Source organism: Biomphalaria glabrata, chromosome 5 (genome assembly GCF_947242115.1).
Source record: "Biomphalaria glabrata chromosome 5, xgBioGlab47.1, whole genome shotgun sequence".
Taxonomy (NCBI): Eukaryota; Metazoa; Mollusca; class Gastropoda; family Planorbidae; genus Biomphalaria; species Biomphalaria glabrata.
This window is the reverse complement of record NC_074715.1, coordinates 52373297-52389522: the sequence shown is the minus strand read 5'-3', so window position 1 is coordinate 52389522 and position 16226 is coordinate 52373297. Positions and strand designations below refer to the sequence as shown.

Genomic DNA, 16226 nt, shown 5'->3' with positions numbered 1-16226 from the left:
CAGGTTTTACATTTTTACAGTTTCTTATTATAACAATTTTATCTTTAAAACGAAAGAGGTCACCGGATTCAAAACAAAGTAAAATCTAGACTAGACTCTAGTTATGATTGTTTTGTAAACATAAGTCATAAGAAAGAAAATGACAACTATTGCGTATTTTTATGACCCTGAAGTTGGGAACTTTCACTATGGTAATCATTTTAATCACATGTCTATCACCATATTTTGCTGTATATACTTTAGATCTATTCTTATAGTCATAAAGTTAAAGAACATTGTGATTGTTTACTTTATAAATCACCTGTTATCGATAACCGTAACAAGTTACAAAGAAAATTTATAAAATTAATGCACGGTAATTGTTACATTTGATCTAGATCTACATTGACATTCTAGATCTATATAGATCTAGTCTATACATTAATATTTTAATATCTAAGACTAAAACAAAACTGAGTAAGTCACATAGTCATAGTCTACTGAATACTTCAAATGATTCAATCAATCAATGAATCATCAATCAATCATTTGAATGTGAAGATTGTGAAGTTCAAGTCTGCAACTGCAAAATCATGCTCTTCTGAGACTTCTTTAGGGCTTCTAGTAGTTCTGGATCTAGAGTCTAATCTAGTCTAGGTCTATTAGATTTTAGATCTAGATTCTAGAATCTAGATCTATAAATCTATCTAGATTATTCTAGATTTGCTGGCTGTTTGTTTATATTTATATATATTATTATATATATATATATATATATCAGGACTCAATAAAATCTAAATTTCTAAATCTAGAATCAATTTAATTTAATTTATAATCTAATGAATCTAATCTAGATCTATTAGTATATATTATATATAATATACTTTTTTATTCTAATATGATACCTCTAGTCTAGATCTGGACTGAGTCTTGACTAGTAAAAGTAAAATAGTAAAATACTGTAGATCTCTTTCTAGTTTAGAATATCATAGTAAACAAAAAATTTAAGCAATTAAGTATATAGATCTATGAGATTTAGAATCTAGATTTCTGAATCTATTTTGAGTGCCGCTGTCACTGTCTTAGTGCCTGGTAGATCTAATATTGAACTCCACCTGCTACCATCACTTGCCATTCTACAGGAGGGTGTAAAAAAAAATATTTTTTTTTTATATTGCTTTACATATTTCTGATGTTTCTTCAGAGTTGAAGACTATCTACATCCTAGCACAAACCTCCCGCTGGGGAGTGGGCCGGGTATGAACCCAGAACCATCAAAACAACAGTCCAGCACATATACTGCGCGACCAGGCTAGAGAATGTTTATTAATCTTCATTTCTAAAGGAACATCCAAAACTTGTCAAGAAACAAAATAATTGTCTGTATTTAATAAGATTTACGAGTACCAGTACAACAGGTCTGACCAGTAGCTTTGTGATGTGTGGCATAGTGACGTTTAATAAACCTTTGGAAAACCTACTTAGGGAAGGGGTGATCATCACTAGGTCCAAATTGCCAGGACCAATCACAGTTGACTGGGCATGCTGAGGTCACACACAAAGAAAAAGAAGTATAGCATAGCAGGACAGATCTTCTCTTTTGAAGTAACATATCTGTACTTTAAAAGATTATTTAAGAGGTTGAGACTTGACTGACCAACAGCATTGGCGTGACACAAGTTACAAAAAATGGAGATACAGAGACAATAGTGATGACAAATTGTCTTAATTAGGCCAGTGGAAAAAGTAAATGGCTTAGAAAATAAAAGGGTTTAAATGTTGTCATGCTTTCCTATAAATAATCTGTTCTGCTTTTGCTTTTGTCCAAAATTTTTATAATAAAAAAATCAAATTGTTTTATAGTGTTATAGTATTATAATTGCATTCAATGATATAAAGAATGTCTACAGTCAGCATGTCTTAATTACTACAATGTAGGCTTGTTTTCTAATTGTTTTAAGATCAAATTGCAATACATAGTATTTTGTATTTTCTTTGACTTTCTGAGGAGCAAGTATGTGTAAAATGTTCAATAAGTTTTACATACCTTTTCAAATGTATCTTTAAAACATTCTTTAACAGCAAATCTTCAGTAACTTTCTCGCATTGATGAAAGAAAAGCATTTTTATTATTAGTGCTATAATTATAGCGCAACTTTCATGCTTATATCATGCTTAGAGCGCTATGGTCCAATCTCATTTGTGCACCAGTGGGAGGGGGTATCTGGGAGAAGGTCTTCCATACTGCCTTTAGGCGTTCAGTTAACACAACTCTGCTCGAGTCTGGTGTCGAACTTGAGCCCCCTTCATAGGTAGCCAAGACAGGCCAAGTTTAAGCGTACTTAGCCTCTCGACCACGCTTCCCACATATAAAAAATAATGGAAATGTCTTATAAATGTATCTTCTTTTTTTTAAGGTCCAGGTCATCCCATGAAGCCACACAGAATTTCTCTCACACATAGTCTTGTACTCCGATATGGATTACATAAAAAAATGAAAGTAAGGACTTAGCATTTCTTGACTAGTAATTAATAAATCACTCAGACAAACACAAAGATGCTAGGACAAATTTTTACAAATGTTCCTTCTTCCCTAGTGCTATTAGAACTTCAATGGGTTGCCCGAGTTAGCCAGAAAAACCAATGACTTGGACTATAGACTGTTGTATAATTGTATAAAATGCTTCAGTTCTCAAATTGGAAAATAACTCATATATATAATTTTTCTTTGATAATTAGATGTACACAATATATAGACCCAGTAAACTTACAAAAAAGGGATTGTAGTTGGTTTTTTTTTTGTTTGTTTGTTTTTCTTCCTAGTTATACAGACCCTATCAAGCTACAGAACGAGACATGTGTCGATTTCATTCGGATGACTACATTCAATTTTTAAGTTCAGTGACCCCACAGAATGTTCAGAACTACACCAAATATCTTTCCTTGTATAATGTTGGAGAAGACTGGTAATTTAAAAAAAAAATATATTTTTATGTATTAAAAATAAGTTAAAACTAAAAGTGTGTGAAGATCTGACTTTAATAAAATTTTAAAAAGTAAAGTTTTCATACTAATTTTGAGGCACATGAAATCTATTTCCCTTGTAAATATGTAAGACAGGGGTGTTATGCTATCTGCAAAATAACTTGTAACCTGCTTTTACCACAAGGTAGTGTTTCATTGAACTTGAGTAGACTCCAATTTTGAATTGCAAAAATACAAATTTGCTGGCCTTCCAACTCATTAGCTCTGTACCATTATGTCACTACTAGCTAAGGCCTGTATAATTTGGTCAGCACTGAGGTCTGTACCATTATATCACTACTAGCTAAGGCCTGTATAATTTGGTCAGCACTGAGGTCTGTACCATTCGGTCACTACTAGCTAAGCTCTGTACCATTCGGTCACCACTTGCTGAACTTTTTACCATTTAGTCACCTCTAGCTAAGCTCTGTACCATTCGGTCACTACTAGCTAAGCTCTGTACCATTCGGTCACTACTAGCTAAGCTCTGTACCATTAGGTCACTACTAGCTAAGCTCTGTACCATTAGGTCACCACCTGCTGAACTTTTTACCATTTAGTCACCACTAACTAAGCTCTGTACCATTCGGTCACTACTAGTTAAGCTGACAATTGTTGGGGAAACTGTTGGTCATTGTGCTGGCCTCATGACACCCTCATTAACTGTCACCTTAGAAACATACATCATCAGCCTTACAGAATGCAAGGTCTGAATGGGCTGCGTTTTAATATCTTGTTTAGCAAAGCTTACTACTATTTGGTCACCACTACCTGAGCTCACAATGCTATCAACTTTAGGAGTTGTTGTTGTTTTTTTTTAATTAGAATTATAAATTTAAGCCATAAAATGTATTTAAGTCTGCTTTTTGCATTTCAGTCCTGTGTTTGATGGAATGTTTGACTTCTGCAAGATGTACACTGGGGCTTCGCTAGAGGGCGCTGCTAAGTTAAATAATAATGTAAGTGTTCTGAATCAGATTCAGTCCCGTCTTCATGTCATTATTCATACTTTTATAAGTCTGATTCAAGACATCAAATCATTACTGTCATTTATCTACTGGTGTGTGTATATAAATAACTGCATTCAGTCAAATTACCAATAAAACTATAATTTTTATTGAACTAGTTTCAAAAGGGTTAAAAAGGTCATCATAAGGATCATCTGAATCTAGTTTTCTCAACAGTAATGTCTTCTGCTGATACCATTTACTTAACTCATTAGCTACTAAGCCCATACCTAAGCAGCATCTCTCTAAATACTAAGCAAGGGGAGGTAACTCCAAAACATCAATAGACTGACTTTACAAAATATATTTTAAAAAACTTAAAACAACATCTATCAATAATAAAAAATACTTCTAAAAAAAGAGAAATGGATGACCTTTAAAATGATGTATAACTTGAATAGGTTTTACAAGATTAAAACACTAAAAACAACAGGTAAAGATGAAAATTTGTTTGAGTGCCTGATTTTTTGAAGACTGGTGGACCCCCCATCCCCAATCAGATCTGTAATTTTTGGTAATATTTAAATTTTACCCAAAGACCAGTAATGTTTTTAAGTAGGAATTTAGTAGGCCTATACAATAAACATTATGCTTATATATAAAATCTGTATATGTCTTGAGTATTTACTGACTTTCACTGGGTACGTGTGAGGCCCTTAGTTGCCTGAACACGGCATCATGCTGATGTGGTTCTGCATGTGTCTCAGATTTCATGACTTCTAGCATAACAAAGTAAATGTAATCAAACCATTGTCCAACCCAACGTTGTGAACACCCCCAACTAGATCTATTTCATCTAAAGTTTTCATGTGGTAAATAAAAACTGTTCAAAATATTAGTCAAAGATGTTGAAGATTCATTGACGCTAGATCCAGAATAGTCTAGATCTAGGATAGATGATCGATCTAATGTTTCCTTCACTCTCTCTGAATCGGACTAGATCTAAGTCTAAATGTAGCGCTAAATTCTAATGATCAATGTCTTGATCAATATCAAGTTCATTATTAGCTGTATTTAGTGTATTATTTGCGATAACGGGTCTAAAAATTGAAAGGTCATTGAGAAAATGGCATGTGCAGCTAAGAAAAATCGAAAAAAAAAATCAACAAACTTCGAAGGCCCATAGAAACTGAAGCGAAAGACGTAAAAACATCCGTTTTTTTTTTAACGAAACGATCTATATTTCTACTTTTTAAAAAACCCAGCCAGCTCAAAATAACACCACGCATCGCGCAGGAAAACGAGAGCTACGCAAGTCACGCTGTATGTGTGCTGTGGCGGGCGCGTTTGGACGCATTAGTACTGAAGGGGGAAGGGAGCATTAGTAGCTAATGAGTTAAAGAGTATAGCCAGGATTTGACAAAGTGGAGAAAAAAAGAAATAACAACCATGTTCGTGAACTAGAGACTGGAAGACTTTACTTGATCTCTGTCTGTGTCTCACTACAAGATTGTAACATTTTGAGATGTTGAAGTTAGGCATTGTTGTACATGTATTATATTGACCCCACTTTTATGTGACCTCATTTATTTACTCTTTCTCTCCTAATAAACGATACTATCGTTGATTTGACCTCATTAAATTAAATTAATGTTTGATTTTATAAACTTTACTTTGTGTTAGAGAAAAAGTGCATGCATTCCCCTTTAATTCTAAACCAAATAAAACATTTTCAGATAACAAATGAAAACGTTACTACAGCTTAATCATAACAGGGTAGTGAAATAGTAACGAGCTAAATGAAGAATTTCGTCGAAACATGGAAAAAATATGATAGAGAGAGAGTTAATGTATTTAGGGTAAATTCACAATGTTGTAAATCCATTTGAATAGATCTAAACCTAGCCTGTGTTTGTGATTTAGGTTTCATTTAAAGACATGTGTAAACTGTGAAGACCTATTTAGAGACATGTGAAAACTGTGAAGACTTATTTAGAGACATGTGTAAACTGTGAAGACTTATTTAGAGAGACGTGTAAACTGTGAAGACTTATTTAGAGACATGTGTAAACTGTGAAGACCTATTTAGAGACGTGTAAACTGTGAAGACCTATTTAGAGACATGTGTAAACTGTGAAGACCTATTTAGAGACATGTGTAAACTGTGAAGACCTATTTAGAGACATGTGTAAACTGTGAAGACCTATTTAGAGACATGTGTAAACTGTGAAGACCTATTTAGAGACATGTGTAAACTGTGAAGACCTATTTAGAGACATGTGTAAACTGTGAAGACCTATTTAGAGACATGTGTAAACTGTGAAGACCTATTTAGAAACATGTGTAAACTGTTAAGACCTATTTAGAGACATGTGTAAACTGTGAAGACCTATTTAGAGACATGTGTAAACTGTGAAGACCTATTTAGAGACATGTAAACTGTAAAGACCTATTTAGAGACATGTGTAAACTGTGAAGACCTATCTAGAGAGGTGTAAACTATGAAGACCCATAACCTCAAGTCGTAAAAATGATGATTGGGTCATTGTCTTGTCAGAGTTGTCCTGATAATTGCTATGTTTCTTTCTGTCAACCAGCAATGCGACATAGCCATCAACTGGTCCGGTGGACTCCATCATGCCAAGAAGTATGAGGTTAGTAAAAACATCAGACATGGAACATTATGTTAAGTAATTACTTCCATTAGAGAAAATAGTAATCCATTTTAAGTTCACCCCTATTTTTTGTTACTTGTTTTAATCCTAGATAATTGGCATAAATGTGAAATTCATTTCTGCATGTAAATTAATTAGTTTAGCTAAGGCTGGAATCTAATTATGACTATCATGCAATAAATTGGTGTGAAGGCTAATATAAAACTTTTTTTGTGTACTCCTGAAGGCTTCTGGATTCTGTTATGTGAATGACATTGTTATTGCCATACTGGAACTTTTGAAGTAAGTTTTCAGGCATGAATGAAATTGTATTAATATTCACCCAATCTGCAATCTAAATAGTATATATGTGGTGGGTTTGGCACAGAACAAACTAAATGACATGACGAAGGCAACTTGTAGGACGATTCCAAACTGTTTATTATACATCAAAGACCTGCAGCCATACGTAAACACATGGTGTAGAACCAGGCACAAAAGGGAGTGGAGATGACGTAGATCCAGTAACATACGGACACTACAGCGACAAAAGATGCCGGTAGAATGGACAGTGCCCACGTTGTCTGCCTTTTTATGCGCAGACACAAGTGCCATCTAGGGGGAAGGGTCACGTGGATATCGGGGTGGCTGGTGTTTCCTGAAAACGTATCCACTCCACTACATATATTTGTATATTTTTTCAAATGTTTTAATATAAACTGTAACTGATAAACTTACTGTGCTACCTATCGATAAATTGTTTAATCTGCTACCTTATTGTTTATCTTTTAAATACATTATCTGAAGTAGTCATTTTTTTACTAGTGGATTAATGAAAACACATTTTAGCTATTTGCCAAGTCTTCATTAAAATTTGTTCCCTTATGTGACAATATGTTAAATACAAACTGTCCACTCTGTTCATCAGATATCATCCTCGTGTTCTGTACATTGACATAGACATTCATCATGGTGATGGCGTGCAGGAAGCTTTTTATCTAACTGACAGGGTGATGACAGTCTCATTTCATAAGTATGGTCAATACTTCTTCCCTGGAACAGGTAACTGAAGAGGCCATTAAAAAAAAGGTTTTAATATGTATGGTCAATACTTCTTCCCTGGAACAGGTAACTGAAGAGGCCATTAAAAAAAAAGTTTTAATAGATTACAGTCAAGACTTTAATTACATTCTTCTTCTTCCTCTTTCTCATTATTATGTAGGAGCGTTCAGATGTGTAGTTTTCTTTTCAAATTTTTTTATATATATATTTTGGTTTAGCTATTTTAACTTTGTACTCTATAGCTCAGAGGTGATAAAGCGCTTCGCTTCCGATCGGGGTTCGAATCCTGACGAAGCCTTTTTTTAATTTCCGGATCTGAGTCCACCCAGCTCTAATGGGTACCTTACATTAGTTGGGGAAATGTAAAGGCTGTTGGTCGTTGTGCTGGCCACATGACACTTTCGTTAACCGTAGGCCACAGAAACAGATGACCTTTACATCATCTGCCTTATAGACCACAAGGTCTGAATAGGGAAATTTTTTTTTTACTCTATAGCTCAGTATTGTGAGGTTTTGTTTTTTATTTAATACACATATTAATAATGGTATTAAATTTATACGAATCAAAATTATTTTTAAAAAGACATTTAGAAAAAGAAGCGGAGATAATGATATTTTGTGTACAGGCATCACATGTTTTTAAAGCTAAGTTTAAACATTGTGCAGGTGATATGTATGAAGTTGGCGCTGAGAGTGGCAGATATTATTCCGTCAATGTTCCCCTTCTGACAGGAATTGATGACACTAGTGAGTTGAGCCTTTATTTCTATTTCTCCTAGCTTAATACCAATCAATGTCTTTTTGTACCGTCTGCTCAAGTGTATAAACCATCTCTTAATTTTGTATTTCATGCAATATGTTTAATATCTTTTTACTCAAGTCATAGATTGAGCTTATATTTATGAATTTAGAATCAGCCAGTAGACTTACGCTTTGGTGTTTTTTTACTTTCAGATTATTTACAAGTTTTCAAACCAATCATAAATAGCGTTATGGAGTTCTATAGACCTACAGTTGTTGTCCTGCAGGTACATTTATTGCATGATGGGATAGAAGTAAAATATACTAATCTGCAATATACTATTTTAATCTAAGTGCCACTTAGCTTTTCTAAACATAACAAAAGAAATCAACAAAATCTTCCTAAGTACTTGTTTTCATCACAATCAATAACTGTTTTGTAAATCTTCACAGCTATTTTATATTAAAACTTTTTTTTTTTTTTTTTTTTTTTTTTTTTTTTTTTGTGATGATTGATATGTCTGATAATTTTTTCTCTGATAAATCCCAGCAATATTCTTTTATGTCTGCTACATTTTATACTATTAATGGATTCTGAAAGGGAAACTTAAACTGTTTATTTTAACATTTAAAACTATGAATGTTTAATATTCTTTGACGTCTGCTACATTGAAAGCTATGAATAATTAAATATTCTTTGACGTCTGCTACATTGAAAGCTATGAATAATTAAATATTCTTTGACGTCTGCTACATTGAAAGCTATGAATAATTAAATATTCTTTGACGTCTGCTACATTGAAAGCTATGAATAATTAAATATTCTTTGACGTCTGCTACATTGAAAGCTATGAATAATTAAATATTCTTTGACGTCTGCTACATTGAAAGCTATGAATAATTAAATATTCTTTGACGTCTGCTACATTGAAAGCTATGAATAATTAAATATTCTTTGACGTCTGCTACATTGAAAGCTATGAATAATTAAATATTCTTTGACGTCTGCTACATTGAAAGCTATGAATAATTAAATATTCTTTGACGTCTGCTACATTGAAAGCTATGAATAATTAAATATTCTTTGACGTCTGCTACATTGAAAGCTATGAATAATTAAATATTCTTCATCCAGTGTGGTGCTGACTCCCTTGGAAGTGATAGACTTGGATGTTTCAATCTCAGTATCAAAGGTCACGGGTAAGTATTGAGACATTTATCAAAGGTCACGGGTAAGTATTGAGACATTTATCAAAGGTCACGGGTAAGTATTGAGACATTTATCAAAGGTCACGGGTAAGTATTGAGACATTTATCAAAGGTCACGGGTAAGTATTGAGACATTTATCAAAGGTCACAGGTAAGTATTGAGACATTTATCAAAGGTCACAGGTAAGTATTGAGACATTTATCAAAGGTCACGGGTAAGTATTGAGACATTTTGGACAAGTTTTTTAGATTTCTTAGATGTCAGGTCATACAAATTTACCAAAAGCTCCTTTCAAGCTGGGCATGCACTTTTGTTTTTTTTAGATTACATTTTAGACAGTGTAGTTTTCATGCCATATTATTTTCAGGGCACTATTTCCAATCTCTTTTGTGGTCATGCAGTGGGTGGGGGTATTTGTTAGAATTTTTCTGTGCTACCACTACGCGTTCTCGAGGTATGGTGGCTGAGCGATAAAGGGCTTCGCTTCCGAACCAGGGGTCACAGGTTTGAACGCTGGGGATAACTGGGATTTTTTTCTTTCAGGATCTTTGGGCGCCTCTTAGTCTACCCAGCTTTAATAGGTACCTGACATTAGTTGGGGAAAAGTAATGGCGGTTGGTCATTATGCTGGCCACATGACACCCTCATTAACCGTAGGACACAGAAACAGGTGACCTTTACATCATCTGCCCTATAGACCACAAGGTCTGAAAGGGGAACTACCTTTACGTTCAGCAAACATCTCAAAGTCAGGATTTTCACTCAACCACCTTGGATAGGTAGCTAACTGTTTTATGCACACATTACACTATACACAAAACTTTATTAAGACCCTGGTTATTCTGTGGCATTTGAAGAGTTGATCTGGTTAAAATAATTTTGGAAAAGCTGTTAAAATTTTCCACAGAAATTGGTTGTTTTACGTATGTTGTTGGGCTTGTCAAAATTTTGTATTTGTTTCAGGGAATGCGTCGAATATGTTAAGTCTTTCAATCTGCCGCTCTTGGTTCTAGGAGGGGGTGGATACACCAAAAGGAACGTAGCTCGCTGCTGGACCTATGAAACAGCAGTGGTGCTTGGAGAACAAATTAGCAATGAAATACCTTACAATGGTAAGTACCAGCTGATCTTTTTTCTTCAAGATGACAAGTGTGGTCACACAGGAATCACCATGTTAAACACTTTGACAAAAATGACAGTGATAGATAATGTGTCTAACAATCAAACTAAACAAAATACTGCTGTACATAATCATCATTTCAAATTTTTTTTTTTTTTTTTTTACAATCCTCTGAAGATGTCATACATCCTCTCCTTTTTTTTTTTAGTACAAAGGTGTTGTTTATTTGTTGTTGTTTTTTTATGGTAATCTAATAAGTCTCAGTTCCTGTCCCTTAGTCTGTTGAACTGTTGGGGGCACTACGTCACCAGTAGAGCATCATGTCTTTCTATTCCTCTCTGTCTGTTGTCAGGATTAGACTTTTCTATTGTTGTCTTCCCAACGATTATTTTTCCCAACTTATTTATTATCGCTTTATTTTGTCTTCCTATCCTTCTATTCTATTCCCTGGTGCTCTTCTTTGCAAGCTCGTCAGATCTTGTGAGCCTTACAGTCGAACCTTGAATTTTTTTTTACACCAGTCGAAAGGTCATCATGGGTACCAATAGCTATTTGGGTAGTTACATATATAAGTTAAATTTTTTTAATGCCAATGGGACAGTTTACGAAACTAACAGAAAATAGTTTTTTTTTTTTTTTTAAAGTTATCCACTTTTTTGTGTTGATCTATACAAGCTTTATGCTAAATTTAAATTTATTTTAAATGTAATGAAAAAAATGATCTTTTCAGAATATCTGGAATACTTTGGACCTGATTTCTTACTGCATCCAGAAATATTTACAAAACAAGAAAATTTGAACACAAGACAGGTACAGTAGACAGTTTATTTGTAACAATGTAGTTAGAACTCTCTCACCTCTGTCTTATATTTCATTATTAACAAATAAAACAAAGTGGTATTTGTATATATAGATATATATATATATATATATATTTAAAATCACATTTGGCTGAGCTTTAAATTATTATTTATATCTGTCATTATGTCCTGGTTCGGATGTTGTGTGTTGTCTAAGACTACTTCACTTATTGTACTGTGAGTTTGAAAATATCCAACGGACACCACAATTAACCATAATATTCTTGATAAGACTTCTGAATACTTCAACTGATGTTTATTTTCAGATAGGGAGGATCGTCTTGTCTCTCTAATTAGCAGTCTATTCAATATCCATCTTACCATGTACCCGTATTCTGCAACATCATTCGTCTGTCTGACTACATCACTACTTTTACCGTCGCTAAAAACAATGCACAATATATTTATTTTCAAAATTAACATAATCTTCCTAACTCAACTAGGTCACATTTCCTCCACCCTTTTCTAAAAAAATAAATTATCTAAACATTTTTTAATAATGAAGTTTAGTATTTTTTATTGTGTCCTGCATGTTTGTTCCGCATTATCTGGATAGGAAGGAAAATATTTTTTTTATCTAACATAATCTCTTAACTAAACTAGGTCACTACAATGTTAAAACTTATTTTGAGCTTTAAACTTCAATGAAAATATTCAAGGTTTGTGTAAAATTTCTTATTCCAGCGTCAATTTTAACTATCGTATCGGGTCTAAATGTTTAAAATTACTTTTCTTCACTTGTTCAAAACTCACATTTTAAAATGTTGCCGCCATCAAGTAGTTAAAATAAAATTATTATTTTATTTGAATCGTGGCGACAGGATTTATAGTTTGTGGTTTTACTGCAACTGCTCCAGCTGGTTCTAATGAGCACCTGAAATATGATGAAAGAAAAAAAAAAGGGGGAGAGGTGGTTGTAGTGTTAACCACATGACATCTTCATGACACCTTCATGACATCTTCATGACATCTCTGCCAAAGAAACTTTCAAACTCCACATTATTTATCCCAATTAATACTTGGTACCGTATCAAAGAGAATTTTACTTTGAATGCTAATAAAGTTTAGTACTTTTTATTGCGTCTTGCATGTTTGTTCTGCAGTATCTGGATAACATCAAGTCCAGCGTGATGGAGAACTTAAAAATGTTGACAGCAGCCCCTAGTGTCCAAATGCAGGACATTCCTTCAGACTTGTTGAGCCTTGAGAACACAGAAGAACCAGACCCTGATGTCAGGAACTCAACAGATGATCTCGATAAAAGGTTGATGCATTCTTATATTGTTTTATTGTCTCTGAGTTTTTGAGTATTGTGGACCAAATTGCTTGATTTACTAATTTTGAGGCTTAGGACCATGAGTTAAACTCCCATTAAAAGTTTTTTTATTTTTTAAAGTATGAGTTAGGAATGTACTTTAAGTCACCCAAGTCTTATGGAAGCTTACCATTTGTTAGAGAAGTTAAGAACACTTGTTCATTTTGCTGGCCCAAAAACATGGTTGCTCTGTCCCAGCTGTGGCCTTAATAGTGTATCCGATTCACCGCAGGCAAAAATCCTTATCTACTGGAGCTCGATTTAAGCTCTCTTTTTACAATATTTGTTTGTCTTCAGTTGTAGTTTTTCTTTTCATCTCAGGAAATTGGTGAGCTTTATAACACCTGCCTAAGGTACACCAAGGCTGTGAAATTGTCAGCTTTTCATATCTTCAGATTGATTTGAAGACCTTTTTTTTTTCTTCAAAACCTACTGACTTTTAGTTTATTGATTTTTGTAATTTAAATATCTGTTTCACAAATCAATTTGTTATTTCTGGAAAGGTTCAATTGTTGCTTAGTGTTAATATTTATATTCTGTTGACAGGATTGAACCAAATAATGAGTTTTATGATGGAGATAAAGACAACGATAAAGAAAATGACGGCTACCTTGATGTTTGACCACAACTCAACCAGACCACATGGTCATCTTTCAAACTTCCTGATACTACAACTCAACCAGACCACACAATCATCCATCTTTCAAACTTCCTGATATATGAGCTGGTCTCAGGCACAGGCTGTCTAACGTATAAATAGCTTTCACAGATGAGACAATACTGTTAGAATGTTTAGCATGAGTATGTAGGCTGGGAAGTACAGTAATGTAGCATGTTGACTTTACCTTAGAGATATAAAAGAGTCAATGATATAGACGCCCCACAGTTCACACAACAGCTCTGTAACAGAAATATCAAACATTTGCTTGTCAGTGCTGTTCATATTATAACCTACAAGAGTACCATTATTTCTGACTTATCTAAATTAATGTTAAAAATAAAATTAAAAAACTAGAGTTTCTAAAAGTTGGGGTGTATTCTTATTACATCTCACAGTGTTGGGCTTGTGTATAGCTGATATTAATTACGATAAGTTTTGCAATGAAAGAAAGTGTAGGTTTAACATACAACTGAAATCTTTGTGACATGGGAACAAGTATTCCTCTTCATCACTTGTTTACTTAGAGCTCAGAGATGATCTGTATCCTGAACATTTTAAATCATTCATTGCCTGTTAAGCACAGTCCTGTTCAAAGCTGTATATTTGTAAATATATAGTCACTTTTTCCCACTGGCCTAAATAACTGCCAAGAATGTGTTTGATTGATCTTAAACACAATAGTATGCAGTTAGTAAAGTTTTGTCTATTGTGTTGTTTTTTTAAATCTAATTTCAACTGTTGTGTTATCTTTTAAATCTGTTATTTTTACTGGATTATGAATTAGAATAGATCACAAGGTCTAAAAGGTGAACTTACTTTAATATGAATTAGAATGTTAATGCTTAACACTGCCAGATTAAATGCATTTTAGTATCTTGAGAATTATGTGGAAAAATCTGTAAAAATGGATTAGATGAAGAAATAGCTGTAGGAATCCAAAAATGATTAAGTGAAAAAGAACAAAATGAGTGGATAGTACTGATAGTGGATAGTACTGATCGTAGAGCCAATGTGTGAAACTGAAATAAATGATTGTCTATAACTATTAGACAAAATGATTTTTATCCACAAAAAAAAAACAAAAAAACAAGAAATCCAAGTCTGATGTTGCTTTTCATTTACCTCTTGCATAGCTCCATCCTTACTTGGATCATGTCCTAGCTAAAAGAGCAGAACTACTGGGTTACTTAAAGTAGTGATACTGTTTTGACATATTACCACATATTAAAGACTTTACTGTATCTTCACGTTTTGGATGTAATTTCTTTATTTCTGTTGGTACAAGGACTCATGAGTTTGTGACTTTTTCGATGAAGTTTAAGAGTAAGAAATGTACATAGTTTAGTTTTTGTATCAATCATTGTGTGACTATTGTGAGTGGATGTGAGATTATGTGCATTGATAATGTTTTTTTTAATAACAGTAGCACCTGATTGTTTGTGTCTGTAACCTATATATATAACTTGAGATTTATCTCAGGATGTGACAATGCAGAAAAAATTTTACAAATAGGAATCTTTGCGAAATAAAAAAAAAATGTTAATACTTGTCTGTGGTTTTGCTATAAATAAACATTTCACCTGTCAAACCATACATTCAATGTGTATTAAAATGATGAATTCTTGACAAACTGTTTTCTTGTCCTGTAATGTCACCATAGTTTGTAATTTTTTATTGACTCAAAACATACATTTCATACATTAAAAAATCTGTTGCAAAACGGGTGAGCTCCAACTTGATTTTATGTTTGAATCTTTTTTAGTTTACATCAGTGGTTCCCAAACTTTTTTGTCTCCTAGACCCCTTGGAAGTCTTCGTAGACCCCTAGGGGTCTATATAGACCCACTTTGAGAGTCACTGGTTTACATCTTGGAATTATCAGTTTTCTTTTACTAAACTTAAAATCAAAATTAAAAGTTTAAATCTCAGTAAATTTGTTTTTGTGCTGTGATTTTTTTTTCTTCTTTTTTTTTTTATTACACAACATATGCTGAAGAAAATAAAAGACCTTGTTGTCTATAGGGCAGATGATGTACATCTGTTTCTGTGGCCTATAATTAACGAAGGTGTCATGTGGTCAGCACAATGACCAACCGCCTTTACTTTTCCCCTACTAATGTTAGGTACCCATTAGAGCTGGGTGGACTTAGATGCGCCAGAAGATCCCGAAATAAAAAATCCCACTCTTCACCAGGATTCAAACCCCGGTTTGGTAGCCAAATGCTTTACCACTCAGCCACCGCGCCTCATAGAGTTTGTTTGGCTCATTTATTTTAAGATTGATAAGTTCCTCACTAAATATAATCAAGATTTCAATTTATTCTGCTTCCACTCATTTGACTTATAAATAATGATACGCATGTAAGAAGTGCTTCTATCTAGGATATTTTGAAAAATGTTAAATGTTTTTATTTTACACTACTTATAGAGTTTCAGTTGAAACATTTTTTGTCATTGAGCACAAAGGTAAAGTGTACTAAATCATCATTGTAATATGCCTATTATAAACTGGTGTTCATTAATATTCCAACACTTCAACACTCCAAACAAACATCATGTTCTTTCCTCTACCCCATCACACACACATTTGATAATCTCCCTTTCTCATTTTCACTTTCCTGTTATCGTGAGTTCCTTTAGCCTCATTCCTTAA

General features: G+C 33.5%; 1 protein-coding gene across 1 annotated transcript; it reads left to right on the top strand.

Annotated features, from left to right (window-relative positions):
* Positions 1-33: 33 nt before the first annotated feature.
* On the top strand, positions 34-15297 carry LOC106058885 (histone deacetylase 3-like). The gene is made up of 14 exons (XM_013216402.2): positions 34-191; positions 2397-2479; positions 2803-2945; positions 3881-3962; positions 6548-6604; positions 6852-6907; positions 7533-7666; positions 8333-8413; positions 8621-8694; positions 9543-9607; positions 10581-10729; positions 11468-11547; positions 12701-12861; positions 13459-15297. The coding sequence occupies exons 1-14, from the start codon at positions 140-142 to the stop codon at positions 13532-13534; spliced, it is 1293 nt and encodes a 430-aa protein (XP_013071856.1). The 5' UTR covers positions 34-139; the 3' UTR covers positions 13535-15297.
* Positions 15298-16226: the final 929 nt, after the last annotated feature.

Coding starts and splice junctions, on each gene's coding strand:
- LOC106058885 (XM_013216402.2), top strand. CDS start 140: ATGACAACTATTGCGTATTTTTATGACCCTGAAGTTGGGAACTTTCAC. Junction 2,480..2,802: donor GATTACATAAAAAAATGAAA/GTAAGGACTTAG, acceptor TTTTCTTCCTAG/TTATACAGACCCTATCAAGC. Junction 12,862..13,458: donor ACAGATGATCTCGATAAAAG/GTTGATGCATTC, acceptor TTCTGTTGACAG/GATTGAACCAAATAATGAGT.